General features: G+C 41.1%; 1 protein-coding gene across 1 annotated transcript; it reads right to left on the bottom strand.

The window, feature by feature from the left end:
* Positions 1–8,305: 8,305 nt before the first annotated feature.
* On the bottom strand, positions 8,306–11,291 carry slou (homeodomain transcription factor slouch). The gene is made up of 2 exons (XM_065317542.1): positions 10,400–11,291; positions 8,306–9,203 (listed from the first exon to the last, which is right to left on the bottom strand). The coding sequence occupies exons 1-2, from the start codon at positions 11,022–11,024 to the stop codon at positions 8,683–8,685; spliced, it is 1,146 nt and encodes a 381-aa protein (XP_065173614.1). The 5' UTR covers positions 11,025–11,291; the 3' UTR covers positions 8,306–8,682.
* Positions 11,292–19,393: the final 8,102 nt, after the last annotated feature.

The raw sequence follows: 19,393 nt of genomic DNA, 5'->3' as shown, positions 1-19,393 counted from the left end.
GCTTTTAATTTTAATATCTGCCAATTTGAATTTGAAGAGTCATAATTGGAAACCAGTAGCAAACATATTCATATTCATATTTGCGTAAGTAAATTTATATGCACAAAATGCAATAATACTTTTTTTCTAAAACGCCAAATTTATGACAATAAGGCTAAAGCAAGTTGATAAAATTTTATATTTTTTATTTTTGTCTGTAAAGAGAATCGAAATAAGAAAAGTTTATATTACTCGCAAACTCAGGAGGCAAATGCTCGCGAAAATCCGACGACACTTCATTACGAGTTTATTTCGCTTAATATGCGGTCCTTTTTGAACCCCAAGTTGGGAGCAAATTTCCCAAGTTTAAGCAGACAAAATTTTATTGTTGTTTGTCTTCAAATTAAGTTCTTTCGACTCTATCCCCGATTTCAGCGCTAATAACTTTTTACAATCGTCAAATATTAAATAAAAACTCAATTCATTTTGTTCTCGTTGTGCACATACAATATTTTCCACCTCTAGGGATGTTAAACTATAAAAATTAATTGCGCCATCAAAAAAAATCTTAAACACATGATTTACACGCATCTTACAAGGATTTACAGCATTGTTCATGCTGTAATCGAAGATAAATTACATTTAAATCGTAACGTGCAGTCAGTGTGTTATACAATAATGGTTATTTCCAAACACCATCTGTGACTAACCGATTTAAATACGCTTTAATTCTAGTTTTACCCTAAGCGTGTGCGAACGCAGTGCGTCGTGTAGTGTGCACACTTAATTGATCATGATCATGGTCGAACGATTCTATTCCATTTATTAGTGGTACGCGCACAGCATACTTGCTACGCTTGCAATACATACCCTCCACCCTTCCTCAACGTGTTTGCAGACACTCACACCAGCGCACGTTTATTTTCTATTACTACAATTATGTGTTTAACATTTATAATTACCCGGCACTCGAGTGTTAACTTACTGTGCGTTTATTGCTAATCCATTCAATGAAAATCGCATTTGCGAGTATGGCTTGCGCAAAATATCAATGTTTGCAAACGCGAACGTTTGCGCATTTGAGTTTCGAGTTATACACTGAAACTAAACATCGCAAAAATCAACTGATAATTAATATATAGAGAGCAACTATTGTTTTAAACGAGGAAAAAAACCACACGCATCCTGCCAAAGTAAACAAGCTCATGCGGGAAATACAATCGTCAACACTACGTGCACGAAGCATTTTGATTTTTTCTATTGTGTACTCACTGGGAAACAGGGATGAACTACGATTATATTTTGCTCTCACCTGTTTTCAGAATTCTCTCAGAAAAAACTTGAAACCATTTCTCTGAAAATAAAATGAAAAAATTAAATGAAAATATTTCGGTGCAGGCTAACAAAGATAAATATTTAAATTTACACTTAAAATACGAATCTGTGTCGTAAAAATAAACCTGTTCATAGTGATGTTCCATTTTTTAGTGCTCCAGCGACACAAAGTGAACCACAGCGCTAATAAATAGATAAATTGCACTGTGACCATAGTCATCACAAGCACACTCTTCCAACAAAAGCACCGCATGCGAGAAAAATGCACGCGCGTAAAAACTCTATGTGTGATCGTGAGCAAACATAATATGCGTATATCGAAAATTTCGAATTAAATAATTAATGCCCTCGTTAAAATGTCCATAGAATTTCACTCATGTACTTGCAAATGGCAGAAGTAATTGCAATCGACGACGATGCAAACGCATTAAAAATTGCGCCCACAAAAACTGCCCGCCAGTACAACAACGTAAAAAAACACGAATTTGATATAAATATTAAATGAGACAGATGCATGCTACATGCAATGGTAGTGATGATGTTGCATCAATCAATTTTGTGAGGACAATACTTATTAGTACTCAAAGTATAGACTAACGCCATCTATAGTGACAAAAATAAAACCATAGTGATGTGAATAAAATCATCGTGTAATGCGAATCCGACCAAAACGCATATAACTATAACTATGTTTACAAGTCGTATTAAAAATGCATCAAGCAAACTTTTTTTGAACATACAGTCGGGGTGCAGACTGGTCCCAGCAGTTTCCAAGGTTCCGCGGGCCTTGTGGTGTGGTGTAAACAGTCGACCGTGCGCCCCGTGGTAATTATTTCATAATTTCCACAACTCACGACTCCCCTCTTGATTTTCGGGTTTTGCTTGTGCATTCGGTTTACTTAGGCGCAGCCTCGTGCCTCGTGTTGATTTTATATTATGCTCTTTTCCACTGCGGGAACAAGCGATACAATAGGAAACGTGCGACGACCCCATATCAATCTCTATCAATTCGCAATCAAGTTTTGTGTTTAGAAGCAAAAAACACCACATAACACAACAAACGAGAAAAGAGAAAATGATTGCACCACACACTATCATTCGACTTGTTAATATCCCTAATATAAAACCAAAAAATGTTTTAATAAAATTCATAAAACAGTGTTTATAAACCAAAAATAAAATTGAAGCACATGCAGTTGCAAACACTTGTGTTTTGAGCAATTCGACGATTTCCTATACGCGACGCGCTTCGCAGTCGATTAGTGTCATCCTCCCTTGGGTCGGCCTTCGGCCTTCCGTTTTCCGTTTGATGTGATTGTGCATCACCGTGTCGCACCGCGTGTGTGTGTGTGTGTGTGTGTGTGTGAACGTTTGCACACCCATATCGATCAGGCGCAGAGTTTATCCTAATAGGATTTCCTAGTAGTTGATTACCATTTCAATAGAGGGATTTGTCATTTTCAATTAAAGTTGAGTCCTGCATCTCTCGCAGCACGCAGCGCGCGGGTGTGCGGGAGAGTCGGACAGAAAATCGCAGAGCCGTTTATAGCTTTGGCGCATAAATGATTCGGCAATTGAGACTACCACCCGAGAGCGTCGCTGAGAGAGCAGCAGCTCTAAAGGTCCATCAACTCGATTTCGATTTGGGTCGTTGTGAGCGACCGATTTCAGGACAATCATCGGAGCTCGTAATGAGACACTTGAAATTTTCTATTCGATTGTGTACATTACAATAATAATTACCTCCAATTGCAATATAAAATATAACAATAAGAAATTTAAAAATAAACCCGAACGCCAGACCAGAATGTGTTATTCGAGTGTGTGGGTTGTGTGCAAGTAGAAATAAGCTCGAGTGAAGAATAATTGGTGAGCGGTTGGTTACGTCTTCACTGATCCGAGAGAAAATAACGACGGCAGGCAGGTGCCAGAGATAGCAAAGTGGCAAGTGTTTTCCACATATCACACATGTTTAGAGCGTCGCAACGGAGTAACCAACGCGTCACCCCCAACGACAAAACTACCGATATATCCGCCACCCACAGGAGCATCACAAGACCCACCTGCAATTATAATGCAACGCTAGAAAAAATCAACTGTCACGCGCAATTCATGATATCGCTCTACGTAGACACTGCTCATTTAAATCAGCGACAAAAGAGTTAGTTAATCCACGCGTAAATTACTGAAACTGGTCAACTAAAAATATTAACGAGGGGCTTAACGCCGCTAATTAGTAACAACATGCGGCCAATTATTTTATTGCAAACATACCTACTATTTATATAATTTTAATCATTCATTTAAAAAAAATATCCCAACCAGAATTTATTCCCAAAATGATTGTAAACACGATGCAACTTTCGAGGGCGATTCACTACAAGGTTTACGAGTGTGCAGCTAAACAAAAAATACAACTCCCTACAGTCGGAGGCGGCAAGTGGAACGTTTTTGAGTCGCAGGTCCAGTTCTAGTTCCAGTTTTATCCCGTTAAAGCTAAAACGTACATATAACACGCACAATATATTCCCATGCGGTGAGTTCCGTTTGCGCATTGTGCATTCGCAATTCAACTCACCCCTCGAGCGCATGCAACTCGCTGTCTAGTAGTCTGTAGCTACCAATAGGAGCATTATTGCCAACACGTTATTAAACCGCAAATACTCTAATAAATTACGGCGTTAATGTACCAACACGACATTTAAATGTGTTGTCTCCGATGACACATGTTGGAAAAATATCCTGATTAGATAGTTGATAAAAATAATAATCTGACCTTTATGAAAGGCAATTAATTTGGTACGTAATTATGCAAAACTGGTGCATGCTCACACACGGCTATAATATGATAATTAACGCTGTAATTAGCGTTTAATTGAGCGTTATGAATAATGTGCTCTAATATACCTCTACGTGCTCGTATGTTTACAAACCCAAAGTGTAAGTAATTTTTATTTTTAGCCCTACACATTTACGGTATCTGCGAGAATGACTCTGGTCGATGAAAGTTAAAACCGGCTAACAACAAAGGTGGTCGAGTGCGGTAGCGAACGTTTTGTGTCGTCGACGGCGCCCGGTGACTTCGTCGAGATCTCCGGCCTTATCAAACCTTGGCTTGGCTCGGTCGCTCGGCACGTTGTTAGCGATCCCACAGGACAAATAAACACCATTGTGTTCGTAACCATGGTGAAATCATGCGACAGTCACCACCGCCGAGCCGGGCGGTTTTGGGAATCCATTATGCGCACGATCTCTTACTGCCGTCTCTGTTGCCGCCGCCGCCGCCAGCCGCGACTGTATATTAACGCTATAGTACAAGATTTCCACACAGTTTGCGGACGGCATAAATGCTACACGTTTTCGGAGCAACTTTGAATATTTGCCGCGTGTAAGTAGATTCTATTCTTCCATTAACATTTAACGATCGCTGGGTTTTACTTCTACCATTACTTCAACATGTAGTAGTAAATATTTCGCTTAAAATAAACAGCAAACTATCAACAAAGTTTAACTCTGATTGTAATCTAAGAGAATTACATTTGCAGAAATCAACTATTTTGCAACAAGAATAATCGAAGAAGGAAAAACACAAGTGTTGGAGTTCACACAAGCTGACAACACAATAAAGATTGTGTTAATCCAATCATTAATCCCCCAACAAAAGTGTAAACTTGTTCTCAAATTAAATGTGTACGTACGTTGACTCATAGACGAAGCAAAACTGAAAGACGAGAGAAAATTGAGTGTAAGCGATATTTTTACGCGTTATGCCGCCAATGACACGCCACCCCCAAAGGTGTGTAATTCAACCTTTAATATGTAAGATAACACATTATTAACGATACGCCTCGAAGGCGAAAAGTTTCATTTATTTAGTAACCGGACCCGCACCAAATTATAATTTGACAACATTTTTTTCATAATCAATTCAAAGCAATTTTCTGCTTTAGTAATCCGATTTTTGCAGAGAGTTCAGCAATATCTTGTTATAGCAACTCAATGAAACTGTGTATGACACACACACATACATACATAAAGTATGCGATACACCCTTATTCTTTTGTCCCAATGTTCGCCACCCGATTCAGGCGAAAGTTAACAATGGCAGAAATAAATGACGTACGCACGGCGATCCTAATACCGTCTATTAATAAATTACACCCAGCACACCCCAGGGGCGCCGTTACGCAACTGAGCAAGTGTGGCTCGTACGATGTGTACATATAATTCGATATGGAGCGCTGCCTCGTAAACGTTTGTGTTTTGTTATTAGCGTCGTCGCATCGCACGGCCAGTAATGACATCTATTTATATTATAATTGCCCGAATTTTAAATTACCCTCACATGTGCAAAAATTTAACACAAAATTTTATGAATTGGAAAATATCGCAAATATCTCACCGACAGATATTCATATTCATAGATGTGTGTAGTCATTGAGTTGTGGTGACATTAAAAGAGCACAGTTGTTCACTTGTTTGTGGCATTTGAATGCATGGGCTTGATTGCAATAATGATAACGCTGACATCCGATAACACAATGCGGCTTCCTGACACATACACGCGCGCGCGCGCGCGGGAGGGCGCCGCAAAGAGGGAAGATCACTATTAATTTTATTTGGTCGACACTTTACCGAGGCATTAATGAAGTCCCTAGAGTGATATTGTCGCCACGTCATATTTCAGCCGTTGGCCAGACAGAGAGAATGCTAATAAGCCAACGAATCGTCGTGACATCGCGCACGCAAGAAAAACGACGTCGGCGGTGTGGCGTTTCCACTTGGGGATGCGGCGACGTGTTTCGATAAATTGGCAAATATGTTGCGATGTACACCAGCCGTCCCACAGGCAGTTAAATATGACTAAAGCTCAGCAGGCGGCCACATTAATTGCGCCTAATCATATTGTTCTATTCTTTGATTTTATCCGCACATCAACATAGCATGTTGATGTTTTTCTAGTAAAATTTTCTTTAAAAATAGAGTGTGTTTAAGATGGCACCTGCTGGCGAGTGGAAAATAGCACCTACGAGGATAACCTCATCAATAATGCAATATTAAAGCGTTGACATAACGTTACTCCATTTAATATGAATAGACTCTTGCGCCACAATGTTCACTTTATTCCAACTTGTAGACGTTTTTCTTTTTTTACGATCCACAACTACATTCGCGCTTGTGCACTGTCACCGGCGGTTTAAAAAGTGCCATAAAAACTGTTTATAAGTTGATAGGATTCTTTTAAATATTTAACCAACATCCTCTGTCGTTTTCCCACTCCAGGGGATCCAGTTTACCATTACGTCTACCAAACAAAGAAGTAAATAGCAAGTAAATTTTTGGCGGAAATTTTGATGAAGTAAAGGGTTATCATGTTATCGACGTGAGAATGAAATGGTATTTTGAGAACGGAGCGATCTGTAGCGAGATGCGCGCCGACCGCAAATGCGGAGGCGGCGAAAGAGCTCCACTCCTACCCTGCACCCAACATATAGATCCATTAAACATTCACACTGCAGGCAAGGATTTCAACTTGCGCCTTCACTCATTCCCGAGTATCCCCGAGTATGTGAAAATTAACATACTAAAGTTCTAATCTGAGACACGGAACCCTTTCACTAATACTTGCGAGTGAATTCATCGGTTTTGAGCACCATTCCAACCTGCTAGATACATTTTACTCATTTATACCTTAATTTGCCGCGTTTGCAGTGCAATCAAGACGTGTTAATTTTTTTTGTCGGTTTAAATCGTGACCGAAATAAATTTTCATCTTCGGAATGGCGCGTTTATTGTGCGTATGTAAATTCTAATGATCGGTTAATATTTTGACTGCAACTTAGCGCCGGCGTGCGCTCGCTAATTTACATTTAAATGGAAGAGGAAGCGAGAACCACACTGCACCAACTCAACTCGTGCAAACGCGGGTGATCTGCGCGAGAAAACCAATTTAAAGTTGTCAACCGTCTCGCTGAGTCCTTTGTTATTTAATTCCGGCATCCTTTCTAATCGCTGACGAGAGCAGGGAAAGGTCGACCATGCAGATGTCCATTCACATCGACCCTGATGAGCGCACAGTGCCTCACTTGTTCAGTTTTTTATTTTTAACCAAAATATACAGAGATATTAAGATAAATCAAGAGAGAAAATCTGATGTTTTTAAACGTACCTAGCGACTCAAAACTTTACGTTTTGATGTCGGCTGTTTGCTGAATTGTGTATGTATGTATGTATATTGCGTACGAACACAATATAGCGCATGCCGAGAGTGTTATAATAGGGCACTCTTGTATAATTCAATTTCATGGTTGGATCCCTTTTCGTGTGGCGGTGTTCGCCTCCCCGATCGTTTTATACGTTTGCCGCGCACGACCAACCAGCCGCCCGCCCGGGCGTCAGTTCCACTTTCCCCTCGGTGATCGCTGCGATCGTCGTGATCGCCGTCATCGTTCTCGACGCATGAAACACGCGCCGCATTCATTAATAACCCCGTTCATAGTTTAATAGGCTTACATTATATGTTTGCCGTATAATCCACCCTCTTGGCGGAAAATTGTTTAAAAATAATTGCGCAATCCACACTCCCAACACCCTTGACTAATTATTTATCATTGCAGTCAGTTCAGACCAAAGAAAAAGAAGACGAAAAAAAGCAAGTAAAATCACAGATGTGCACATTGTTCTTAAAATAACTTTCAGGGCGTTTCAATTTCTTGCATTGGCGAAGACGTCGGCACTTCAGAAAGCTGCGCAAGTGTTTCAAGCGAGCAAATTGAGTGTGACTTACGAGAATACTCACTACACACTACACTACACTACCAAAAAGTAGATATAATTGAGTATAATATATCAAAGAAACCGATAGTTTTTAAAGGAAGTCACGGAGAAACATTTTTTGTTGTTTCTAGGGAAAATTTAATTTAATTTTAAATTATGTACAATAGAAATCTGGTTTGCGAAATTATATTTTAACATATATTTTGCTTCTTGCTGCGTATAATCATTAATTGCAATAGAATATGTACATATAACATAATAATTATGAATAATCATCATAAAAGATGTCCGAAACAACAATACACCACTCTCTGGCTGCTGGGTAATTGTTGTTATTGTTTATTTGCACGATTCCCATCTCATTCAACGATGCCACACACTGGATGCCACTAAAAGTACTAAAACCTATCTCGACGTCACTCACGCACATTTCTCTAGTGTTTTTTTTTCTCGTTTATACACCAACCTCATCATTATATACACACAAATACAAAATGGCCTCCAACTTTACCTTATTAGATAAGATAAACCTATATATACAAAAAATGTAATAAATAATACTTTATACAGCCGCCGTCCAATCGCTTACTTTCAAGAACCTAAATTGTGACCGTGATTTGCTAAGTGAAAGTAAGGCGTAAAGCTGCCCGAGCCGGCGGCCGGCAGCGGATAGACGCCGCCATAGGGAACGTGATGCGAATACAAAAGGCCGGAATGCGTATGATGACCCGGAAAACCGGGAAAGCCTCCGCCAGAGCCGACGTTCGGCGGCGGTACAGTTGGCGAATTGACGTCCATGCCGGGATTCTGTTTTTTCCATTTGGTCCGTCGATTCTGGAACCATATTTTTACTTGCGTCTCGGTGAGACTTAAACTAAGTGCAAGATTAAGTCGTTCGCACACGCTCAGATAGCGCGTAGTTTTGAATTTATTCTCTAAAGCGACCAGTTGCTCATAGGTGAACGCAGTGCGCGCACGTCGAGGTTTTCCGGCCGTTTGACTCTTGGAGTCGGACTTTTTCTTCTTCGGAGCGTTGGGATCCTTATTTAGATCATCACTGATATCAGATGCCATATCATCATCATCGTCCGAATGATGATCATGATCTTTTCCTGCAACAAGAACAAATTCTTTGATGGTTCCTGTTGATCACTTGAGGTGACTTCTTGTAAAGCGTGTTGTAAGTTGTTTAAATTCCAAAATGAAGCAAATTAAAGGGTTGTGATATCTGGAAGGAGAATGGGAGGAGAGAAACCGTAACCATTACGTAAAGACTTAGACAACTTCCGGAAGCTTTGCGACCGCTTTCCGTAGAGTTGTGCAATGCAGAAGACTTAACATCCAAACGCAAGTCTCCATAACAAACGTGCCCGGAATATCATTGTGCGCGAGCGCGAATGCAATATAACTCCGGGGGACATGTAATTAACAGTCTTAGCTTAATTGCCGGCGGGCTCGTTAGCAAGCCGTGAACTTTGTAATTAATCCTTTCGGTTCCTGAGCAGCGCCGGCTGTAACTGGAGCGCTGCTTCAGTGGCAAGAAGACATATTAATTATGAAGCCATTGCCTCCGCGACACGGTTTGCTTTATCGAATTAGAAACTCAACCGACCGTGCACTATCCGCGAAACTTTACCCCAACCTGCCCATCCGAGAGCACCTTCCTCTACACACCGCACACAAGTTTCTGCTACCTCAATTATTAATTGATACACCTAGGTTGGAGAATCAGTCTACCTACGACTACCTACCAAACCAAAAAGTCCAACTATAGAAATACTTGTAGCAGCCGGACTTTGGTTACTAATGTTACTGATCGTGTTGATGATGGCTTGATCGAACTGGTGGTCAAATCGGCAAATCCCGGGGCTCAACTATGATTAAGCATCGCACGCACACACCTACACCCGGACACAAACACATGGGGATTGCCGCCCCCAAAGCTGTGTACCGCCGGACGCCAGCCCGAAATCAATACGACACCCGCGTGTGACACACGAACGTGTTAACCACATTCATTTGTTTGCTAACCACCGAAACAATGCACTGCGGTTATGTGTGGATGCGCCCGTCGCGTGTTAGACTAAACGTTTATGGTTATAAACGTGCATGCCGGAACATGGTAGGTGCATCAACGACAACCCGCTGTCGTTCTGAGGGATTTTCTAAAGCTTTGCTCAACCTGCTGCGGGAAATCCCTTAGAATAAGAACTTTTTGCGATATTGTATACGGTAACGTGAAGAGGAGATGGATCAAAGGATTTGCACACTTTGGTCATGACACAAGCTAGTGTAGAGTGAAACTTACCGGTTTCACTACCGTCGAATTCTGAAGAACCCATTGATTCTTGATGTGGTTTCCAGCAACATACGTCCGTAAAAACCGCCTGTTTCCCCGTAAATTTATTAGGGTCCAGAATGTTTTCCACCGAGAAGGCAAGTCGACGATTTGTCGGATTCGCCACCACTGATGGGCTAACGTCCCGTGGACTGTCGGATCTACTGACATCACTGCACTCACTCTCCGGTCGTGGTTTCGTGCTCACCAGGACCGTCGGCTTATCACTAACGCCTTCAATGACATCATCGGCAACTGTTTTCGCAAGCATTCCACCAACATAAAAGTTCTCTTGCCGTCGCGTCAGGTCCACTGGTAGAGTATCATCGTTTTCTACGTCTACGTCTCCATCAACATTGAGATCTTCATCATCTTCGCTCTCGGAAAGGTGCTTCTCACACATTTCAACATCACGCGGATCTTCCATGCGCTTAGGTTGTAGGAAGAGTGAGTCCTCGAGCGGCGTCCGACGGTGTTCGAAATCCTTCTCCACCGACGGTGAAGCTGGCACGCTTGCCGCCACAGACGACTGACTCAGCTCCTGGCCCTTGTGCGAGGACTCGATGATTCTCTGCATCATCATCATTGTCATCATTGATATCTCGTTCGTTCACAGGATCGCAGCACACTTGATGAATTCGTAGAGTCTTAGTAGTCACACATGTTTTCACCCACAAAACAAGCGCACACGTAATGTTTGATTGTACATACAAACACGCACGATCAACGAGAGAGGAGCGCGTGGTGATGAGTGCACGATTTGCGAATGTGGAATGCACTAACTACCCACAAGGCGACCAAAGTCGAATTTGATCGGGCATATTTTACGAAATCCGGCCCCTACCTACTACTACTACTACAACTACCCAGCTCTCTCGACTCTCGCCGTCACAACAACACAGCTTTCAGCGCGCCGGCAGCAGGGGCAGCTTGAGAGTCGGTAGCGTTTTGCTGGGTGAGATGGCGAGATGCGGCCGCAGCATCTTTACTGCCCGTGTGCGTGTAAAGTGGCAGGGAGGCCTTCGCCATTGGTGGGGCCTCCGAGCACCGCACGCGTACGATTGGCGGATGCCTAAATTCGAGGCCAGGCATCCACGGCGTGTTTAAATCTGCTGGTGCACCGCCACCGCGCGCTCTCACTCTCAGCGCGCGTGTTTGCTTTGCAATTATGAATATGATTTGAAATGCTGTAATAACAAAAGAACGCGAGTGGGGAATTAACCGGGCATGATTGTCGGTCATATTCGCGGACAATAGCAGCCTCGCTTATTTAGACAAACGCCCCAGCCGCCCTCAGCGCGCTGATGAAACAATTTAAATTTACGTCGCTTGGCGAAATGTTATTGCACGTAATTTATGTGCGTTTGTACTTCAACAACCAACTGATCATCATCAAAGTATCAGATTGTATCACAATACACACAGTCAATTGCAAATTCAAAATAAAAATGGAACAAACCCACAAAATAGTCCCCAAAAATTAAATAACATGTGAACCATTAACCATAATATCTACTTTATTAATAAACTCTGACACTAAATTAGCATCCTCCTCTCCGCTTGCCCCCAAGGATTAAAGAGTCGCGTTTAATCCGAATGATGTGTTTAACTTGCTTTTCGACGCCAGGCGCATATAATTTGCGCTTATAAACGAAATGAAAACGTACTCTACACGCGTTAAAAGTTTGGAGACGTTTCCCACAAGCGATGCGACCGGATGATCGCATGCCGCGCCTGATTTTCTAAGTGCGGACAGCTTGATGGCGGCCAGTTAGTCGCTGGCTCACTGGGAATATGTAACGAGGCGACAACGTATTTACAGGGTGTGCATTTATATTTAAAACTCGAAATAGGAAATTCAATTATTTTCGTTTCGTAGAAGTTTAAATAAAAATAACTACCTGCCGCTAGTTCTCTTCTATCACCTAGCTCTGCCTATGGAAGACTGAATAAATATTATTTATGCTCCGAATATTTAAGTAGAAAGCAAGGAGCCAATTTGCGCGACTACCTACAGTAAGTGTTCACTTAACTTTACTTAGCTTATACTCACCCTCTCGTACTACCTACCATTGTATTTCTAAATTATTTAAATATCATACTTATTCATAATTCACTATGAAAACGTGAGAAAAATTTATTATTTGTATAAAACGTAAAAGAATTTTATTTACAACAGCAAAGTTCTATTCATAGTTGGGTTGTAGGTATGTAGGTAGGTAGGTACTTGAATATTTTACGCATTAACGTCGATTAAATGTACCCATTTTGCACACATAAATATGTTTGCAAACGGTAATTAACGGAAATAAACGCGTCGATTAATCATGATGTAGGTAGTCGCGCAAATTGGCTCCTTGCTTTCTACTTAAATATTCGGAGCATAAATAATATTTATTCAATGGTTTAGTAAAAATATCGTTTTGGCGATATTGTGAGGGTATAGCGTACAGTAAGTGTTCACTTAACTTTACTTAGCTTAAATAATTTAATATTAATATCCTTGACAAAATGCTTTAAAATTTAATTAACTTGTCAAAGAGCAACGCAAACAATCCGCGTTATTTTTTTTCCAACCCCCACATCCGGATACACTTAGTACACACACTTGTATCATGTTAAAACGGATCGAGTCCGTTCAAGTGTTGGCAAATAGAGCAAGAACTGATTCCATTACCGTCTCTATTATCCACTGATTGAAATGAAATTGACACATCTGCTACTTACACGGGGCGGCAAGGGGTCACCCGAACGCGAATGGGTTTTAGATCCCCATTGCAGCATCTGAAATCCGTACGCGTGTGTTTGCTCGCGTGTGTGCAATGGGTCATGGACGCCTTGCCCTCCCGGCAGAGAGGACCAAGCACCGAGTATACCTATATTTCGGCATAAGTGGTTCTGGCCGCAGGGCTCTCTCCGTAAATTGTTTCCTCCTTTTATTGTGTCCTGCGCTCCGTCGTCGCCGTCGTCGTCTTTATCCAAATACGATTAAACTGGGTAATGATTCTATTCACGAGCCACTTGAACCGGAGGACTATCTGCACTCGTGCTATACACGCGTATTTACGATACTTCAATATACCTCTACTACTTTTGCCAGAGGTGATTCAATTCAATCACATCGTTTTGCAGAGTTATAAAAAAAATAGTCACAAAAATTTTCCCAGCAAAAAACTGTATAAATTATAACTTCACAAACGCAATAAACAAGAAATAAAGCAATTTACGCTCTCTTATAGAAAAAAATAATTCCTACCTTGCATTCCCTCACATCAATAGGTAAACCATATGTCCAGGATTTGATTCTGTAAATAGAAAAATAGATTTGTAAACAAACAATTCGAAATCGTAGAAATAACAGGAAATTAACTGTTGCACCACAGGAGGCGTAAACTGACAAGTCATTTAAGGTTCAATACCTTACAACAGCGGTGCGTGGATAAATGTTTTCATCACACTTCACACTCTCAACATCCACAAATGGCAACGGAAACACACATATCTAACACTGACATTTGTGCGTGAATATAGGTATTTTTAATTTGATGGTGCATCCATGACGTATTTTTAACATTCTACAAATTTAAATTTAATTTGGCGTTTTTTTCCTGCGTGTTTTTAATTTCAGCGCGTTTAAACGTCGTTCCGTATGACATGATTTGCAGAAAAGTAATAAATTAACGGCAAACGTGCGCTACACACAAACGCACACATTTACACAAGGATAATATAATAGTGGGCGATTTCGGCTTCCAATTTTAAAGTGTGTAGTTAACGCCGAAAAGCGCACAATGTGTCAGACTGCGAGACAACTCATGTTGGAGATAATTAAGTTCTCTTAAAATAATCGCGTCGCGTTCGAGTTCTGGCCGCCGCTAACATTTCCATTCATTCAAAACGACATTAATATACCAAATGTTTCCGACGCTTAAATATTAAAATTTAGAGAAATCTATCAAAAAACATATTCAGGAAAATGAAAATTTTCACGCATAAAATAAAATCTAATAAATATCCTTGTTATTTTTAGGTTATAACAGCGAGTATGCTTAGGATTAATGCGTGTTTAAAGTGTCACGAAAATAAACAAACATAAATAATATGCGGCGTATCCAAGAAGAGCGCAGTGAGCAAACAAAACACTCGTGTGTATGGGGTGGAAGTCGATGTCACCGATGCGTGCGTACGAGATTATTAAAATAACAAGTGATACAACTCTGTCTTATAACTCAACTGTTTCGACTGTTGGATGTCTCTTTCGCTCGCATTCCATACATGAGTTTTAAATGTGTGTGTGAGTGTTAGTTAAGAGTCTATTCTACCCTATTTATGCACCGAGTGACGTGCGCTATGCGCACCTTAACTATTCCAAGTATGCAACCAAAGACAAATTACAAATTAGTCATCTCTAATTATTATGTCAGTATAAATCCTTAGATTTCCTTTCAAAATAAATTAAATTTAAAGTTTAAATATTGCTGGCGTATAGTACTATAATAAACATAAATTTTTCATAAATTGACTGTTGCTTGTTGTGGTGTTAATAATATAAGGGTTTTGCGTTATTAGCATTTGCATTTTAACGATTCCGAGTTTAATTTCGCATGATATATACTCGATTATGGTTTATCGCCGACCGCCAAAAGCGCGCGACGCGCTGGGAAGTGTGATTGCGCAATGTAATTTGCGTGCGGCGCGTTTATTACCCGTGTGGTTTCGAAAGAAAATAGGGCGACGAAATTGTTGCAAAACGCGGCGGCGCGCACCTCCCTTTGGCATTACACGCGCCGCCACCGCCGAGCAAAATTTAAGAGGTATCTCTATTCAAATATAAATATTTGAGCGGTTCATAACAGTTTGGCGTTTCCCGCGCCCGCCATATGCCCATCCCTGGATGCCAGTCCACATGCTGCTGTCGGGAGGGGAAGTTGAATTCCCCGGCGGTGCCGCTTGCCGCAGCCGCCATGTTGTGATGATGGTCGAATGATGATTGTTTTATAAATATTTAAGCGCGCGCCCCGGCATATAGCAGCCGCACACCCACACACACCAACAACCACATAGAGACGAAACGCGGCGCGGCAGTCGTTACCACCAGCAGTGGCAGAGCAGCAGTAGAAAACGTTGCCGCCGCCACCGCCGCCAGCTCAAATCAGAGTTTATGGGACATCATAATATCAGCATGTTTTATAGATGAACGCTGTTATCTTCGGTGTGGCGTCGAGCGCACAACGAGCGCGCGAGGCAATTTGCTAGAATTTCATAGTGTAAATGGCCTTTTTGATGCATGATGGTTTTGAGGTTTATATGGTTTGAATAAAAATTGCCTTATATGAGCACCGGCTTCGAGCGCGCGCGAACAATGAGCAGAAAAGACCGCAGCCGCTTTATCTTTATCGCATACAGTGTTATCACATTAAACCCCTTATACTCCAAACATAGCAATTGTTAGTAAATACTTGCCATTGTACTGTTCTTTCATCTGTGTGTGTTGGCAACACTAAATTTATAGATTATCAAGTGGCAACACATTTTACGTCTCGAGACTACTTTCCAATGTGTTAACGCGTCGGCATGTGCTCATGTTCACGTTTCATCGTTTCGCATCGTTTTGTTTTCGCCAAAACCACGCTGCTACACATGCAGCACGTTTCCACTTTTTCCGCTTCGCGATCAACTCTTGCAGCGGCGAAAATACTGCGCGCAAGAGTTTGAAATATTTATCGGCTTGAAATATTTATTCGCGCCCATCGGGGGCCAATGTTCGTTTTCAGTGCGCTGCCGCAAAAAATGCTTTTAAATTTATTTCGTCAATTGATTAGGATACTTTTTTCCGAGTGTCGAGCGCAATCGCTGCCAAACGCTTTTCGAGTGCTAAGCCTTTTCCAACATACTCTCTGCCACTTCACAGATTGGATAAAAATCGTTGATTTTGTTGTATTTAAAATGATTACCAACGATTCCAAATGCAAAATTTTATTACATTTTTTTACTTTTCTTCACAGATTTTTCCGTGCAGCAATGTGTTTAATTTTCTAAATTGGAAACTTTTCCCAATTAATTGGCATCAGAGCACACGAGACTTCATTGTTCATTCGTTCATTAAGCTACAACCCCGTGAAACGTGAAATGATCATTTTTGCGATTTTTATACACAGTCTAGATCTGCAGAAAGTAGTCGGTGTCTGACGCAGGTAGCAGCAAAACATAAAAAGTTATCCTGTGCGTGAATTGAGTTTTCACAGGCACATGCCGCGGGAGACAATCGCGCCAGGTCGCTAATGAGACTCGGGATTTTTTAATTGGGATCTATCTGAAGTTTGCAGCGGAAAGTCACGCAGTCCCCTAACTAGATACGATCGGTACGTACAGACGCAATTATCATCAAGACAATAGGCACCGGTAATAAAAAGCAGCATCACACAAAAGAAACGAGCAAATAATTAAACAAAAAACAAGTACACATCAATATTTTTCTAAATTTGTAAATTCACACTTGTTCAAACAACAATTTTAAAACAAACATCTAGACCACCCCGCACCTTGGTTTCGCCAACTAGTTAGCATTTTTAAACATTAATTAATTTTTATTGGCGCACGTTCAACTTTTAATTGGTTCCAACTTAAACAAACTTAGCAAAAACATGCAAATTAATTAATATTTTAGTGTCAACCGGAAAATTTCAGAACACAGGCAACAATTTGACGAGTGGCGGCGCGCTTTTTTGTCCGCCAGTTGTAAATTCATTTTAAAATGTGAAAAATGTTAATTAGTCGCGTATATCTATAGTCTGCGGTGTCGCACACACCAATAATAGACGCGCATCATTTATTATCGCTCGCTGCGCGCTGCGTTATCCCGCATTTAACGCAATAAGTGCGCTGTCACTTCTTACTCTCCCAGCTTTTCGAGGCGAACCCGCCATACATTACAAACTCAGTAGGCCCTCGCTCATTGAGTGATGACGATAATGAAGCGTTGCGTATACGAAGCGGCAAAACGCCGGACGTTTATATGACGAATCACAAAGGACGAAATGGTAAATATAATTAGTCCCATCTTGTGTGGTTTAGCATCACATACAGGGTGAGATAATAATATATTAATATTTAATTTCATTTAAGTATTAAAATATTTGTAAAAATTTTTTTTTGGAAAAAAATTGTTTAAATTTGTTTCAGATTTTAAACATTCTTAATACTGGTAAGGACAATTCATGAATATCTCTCCTTCATGGAAGTCGTATGCATGAGTACGCAGGACATGGAAGGGTGTACGAAGTGTACCAAACGAGCTGGCAACAGTGGCTGGCTGGTTACGAGCGCACGCAGATTATTCACCATGGATAATTAAAATCGGACACGGCCGACGGGGAAAATTAAACAAGCGTTCGCAGTGGCAGCAGCGCCAGAGGAAAATTGGAAAATTTGCGTGCATTCGTCGGGCGCTCGCTTTTAATTAGTCGCAGATGAAATATATGCGTTCACGGTACATTTATATCGCAGCGTGCCGCAGAGGCTGGAGCTATAAACGAATTTATTAAAAAGTTATTACGCACCGGCGCAAAAACGCGATTTGCTGCACTGACGGAAGGACGTGCTGCATGCTATCCGCGAATTAAACGCGCGTGTGTGCCAAAAACGCGATTCGTTCCGATGCGCACTCATCTCTCCGGCGAGCCTAAATTGTTGCAATTTGCAAATTGCCAGCAGAACACAAAAAAATCGTGTGCGCAAATTAACGAACGCTTCATTCATCCATTTCAAGTACTTGCCAAAAGTATAAAACGATTAAAATTATAAAAACAAATCACTGCAATTAAATATTTAAAATATACAGAAAAATTGTAGGAGTACAGCTTAATTCTGAAGAGTTAAGCTTTTAAACATAACACTTGTGACTTAAAATTAATCTATTTCGAGTAATTGCTTGTTTCTCTCGCGTCTGTAACTCCCTTCACCTTTCAAGTGCGTATTCTTTATGCGCCCTGCACGTCTTAGAATGCAACAAAGATATATCCTTACACATAGGCGACGCAAGAAGAAAGATATCTTATTTATATTTAGCGACACATGTTTGCGGCCGACTTGTGAACCGGCCGACCGTCAAATGACAGTTTTAGACAGCTGGGAATTTTAACGACTAACAAATTGCCAAATTACTTCGTTGCCGAGCGGAGAGCCGCGCAGAGGAAGCGAAGACGCGACTCTCTTAACAAGTGATGGTAATTGGACGTGGATATATACCGAAAAGATAACTTTACTCGCAATAAATCATCCGACACCACCGCCGCCGCACCACCGCAACCACGCGCGCAATTTCTCTCCGCATCATTTCACATTTCTTATTTCGTATTTTTAAAAATAAATTAAAGAAAACACCGCTCAGTGTATTCACAGCCAAATTAATTATAATAAATACTAAAAACGTGTTTTTCTAAAACACACGTGTTTATAACTTGTTTTAATTTAAAATTCTCAATGGTTTCAAAGCCGCCGACGTAAATAGACCGCTCGCAATCGTTTCCTGATTTTCTCCTCTGATCATTAGTGGAAGTAGGCATTTTTTTCGCTTCCCTTTCTCATAATGAGCACCCGATTAAACCGTTTCGTGCGCATCACACACGCTTGTATACCTAATAAGTCTCAAGTTGTCCCCATTAGAGAAAAAAGCGCCGCGCTGTCTCCGGCAGCTAGTAAATCTAGACTGCGCGTCTGATGTTCCGCACTGGGCGTACAAGGGCGGACACCGCCGCCGCATCAACGGCTCACTTTCGGCTTTTTTGCGGTGTGAAAATAGGGTGTAAAAGTCACATGCGTCACATGCAAGTCTCCCAACAAGCGCAAATTCTTCTTTTGACACTACGAAAAGACAGAGAAAGCGTGAAATTTGTCACACACGCAAACACTACCCTTAGAATAAATAGAACCGACTGGATGTGAGTGTGTGTGCTATCTGCGCGA

This window comes from Atheta coriaria, unplaced genomic scaffold (genome assembly GCF_025399875.1).
Source record: "Atheta coriaria isolate IRGN ID8LTWV9N9 unplaced genomic scaffold, Caltech_Dcor_3.1 hic_scaffold_3_pilon, whole genome shotgun sequence".
In the NCBI taxonomy this organism is placed as follows: Eukaryota; Metazoa; Arthropoda; class Insecta; order Coleoptera; family Staphylinidae; genus Dalotia; species Dalotia coriaria.
The sequence above is the reverse complement of the archived record's forward strand: the minus strand, read 5'-3'. Positions and strand labels throughout refer to the sequence as shown.

What these genes read in the sequence shown, in the direction of transcription:
- slou (XM_065317542.1), bottom strand. Translation starts at nt 11,024, where the DNA reads ATGATGACAATGATGATGATGCAGAGAATCATCGAGTCCTCGCACAAG. An exon ending in ATTCGACGGTAGTGAAACCG is followed by an intron (nt 9,204 to 10,399) that starts GTAAGTTTCACT and finishes TTCTTGTTGCAG; the next exon opens with GAAAAGATCATGATCATCAT.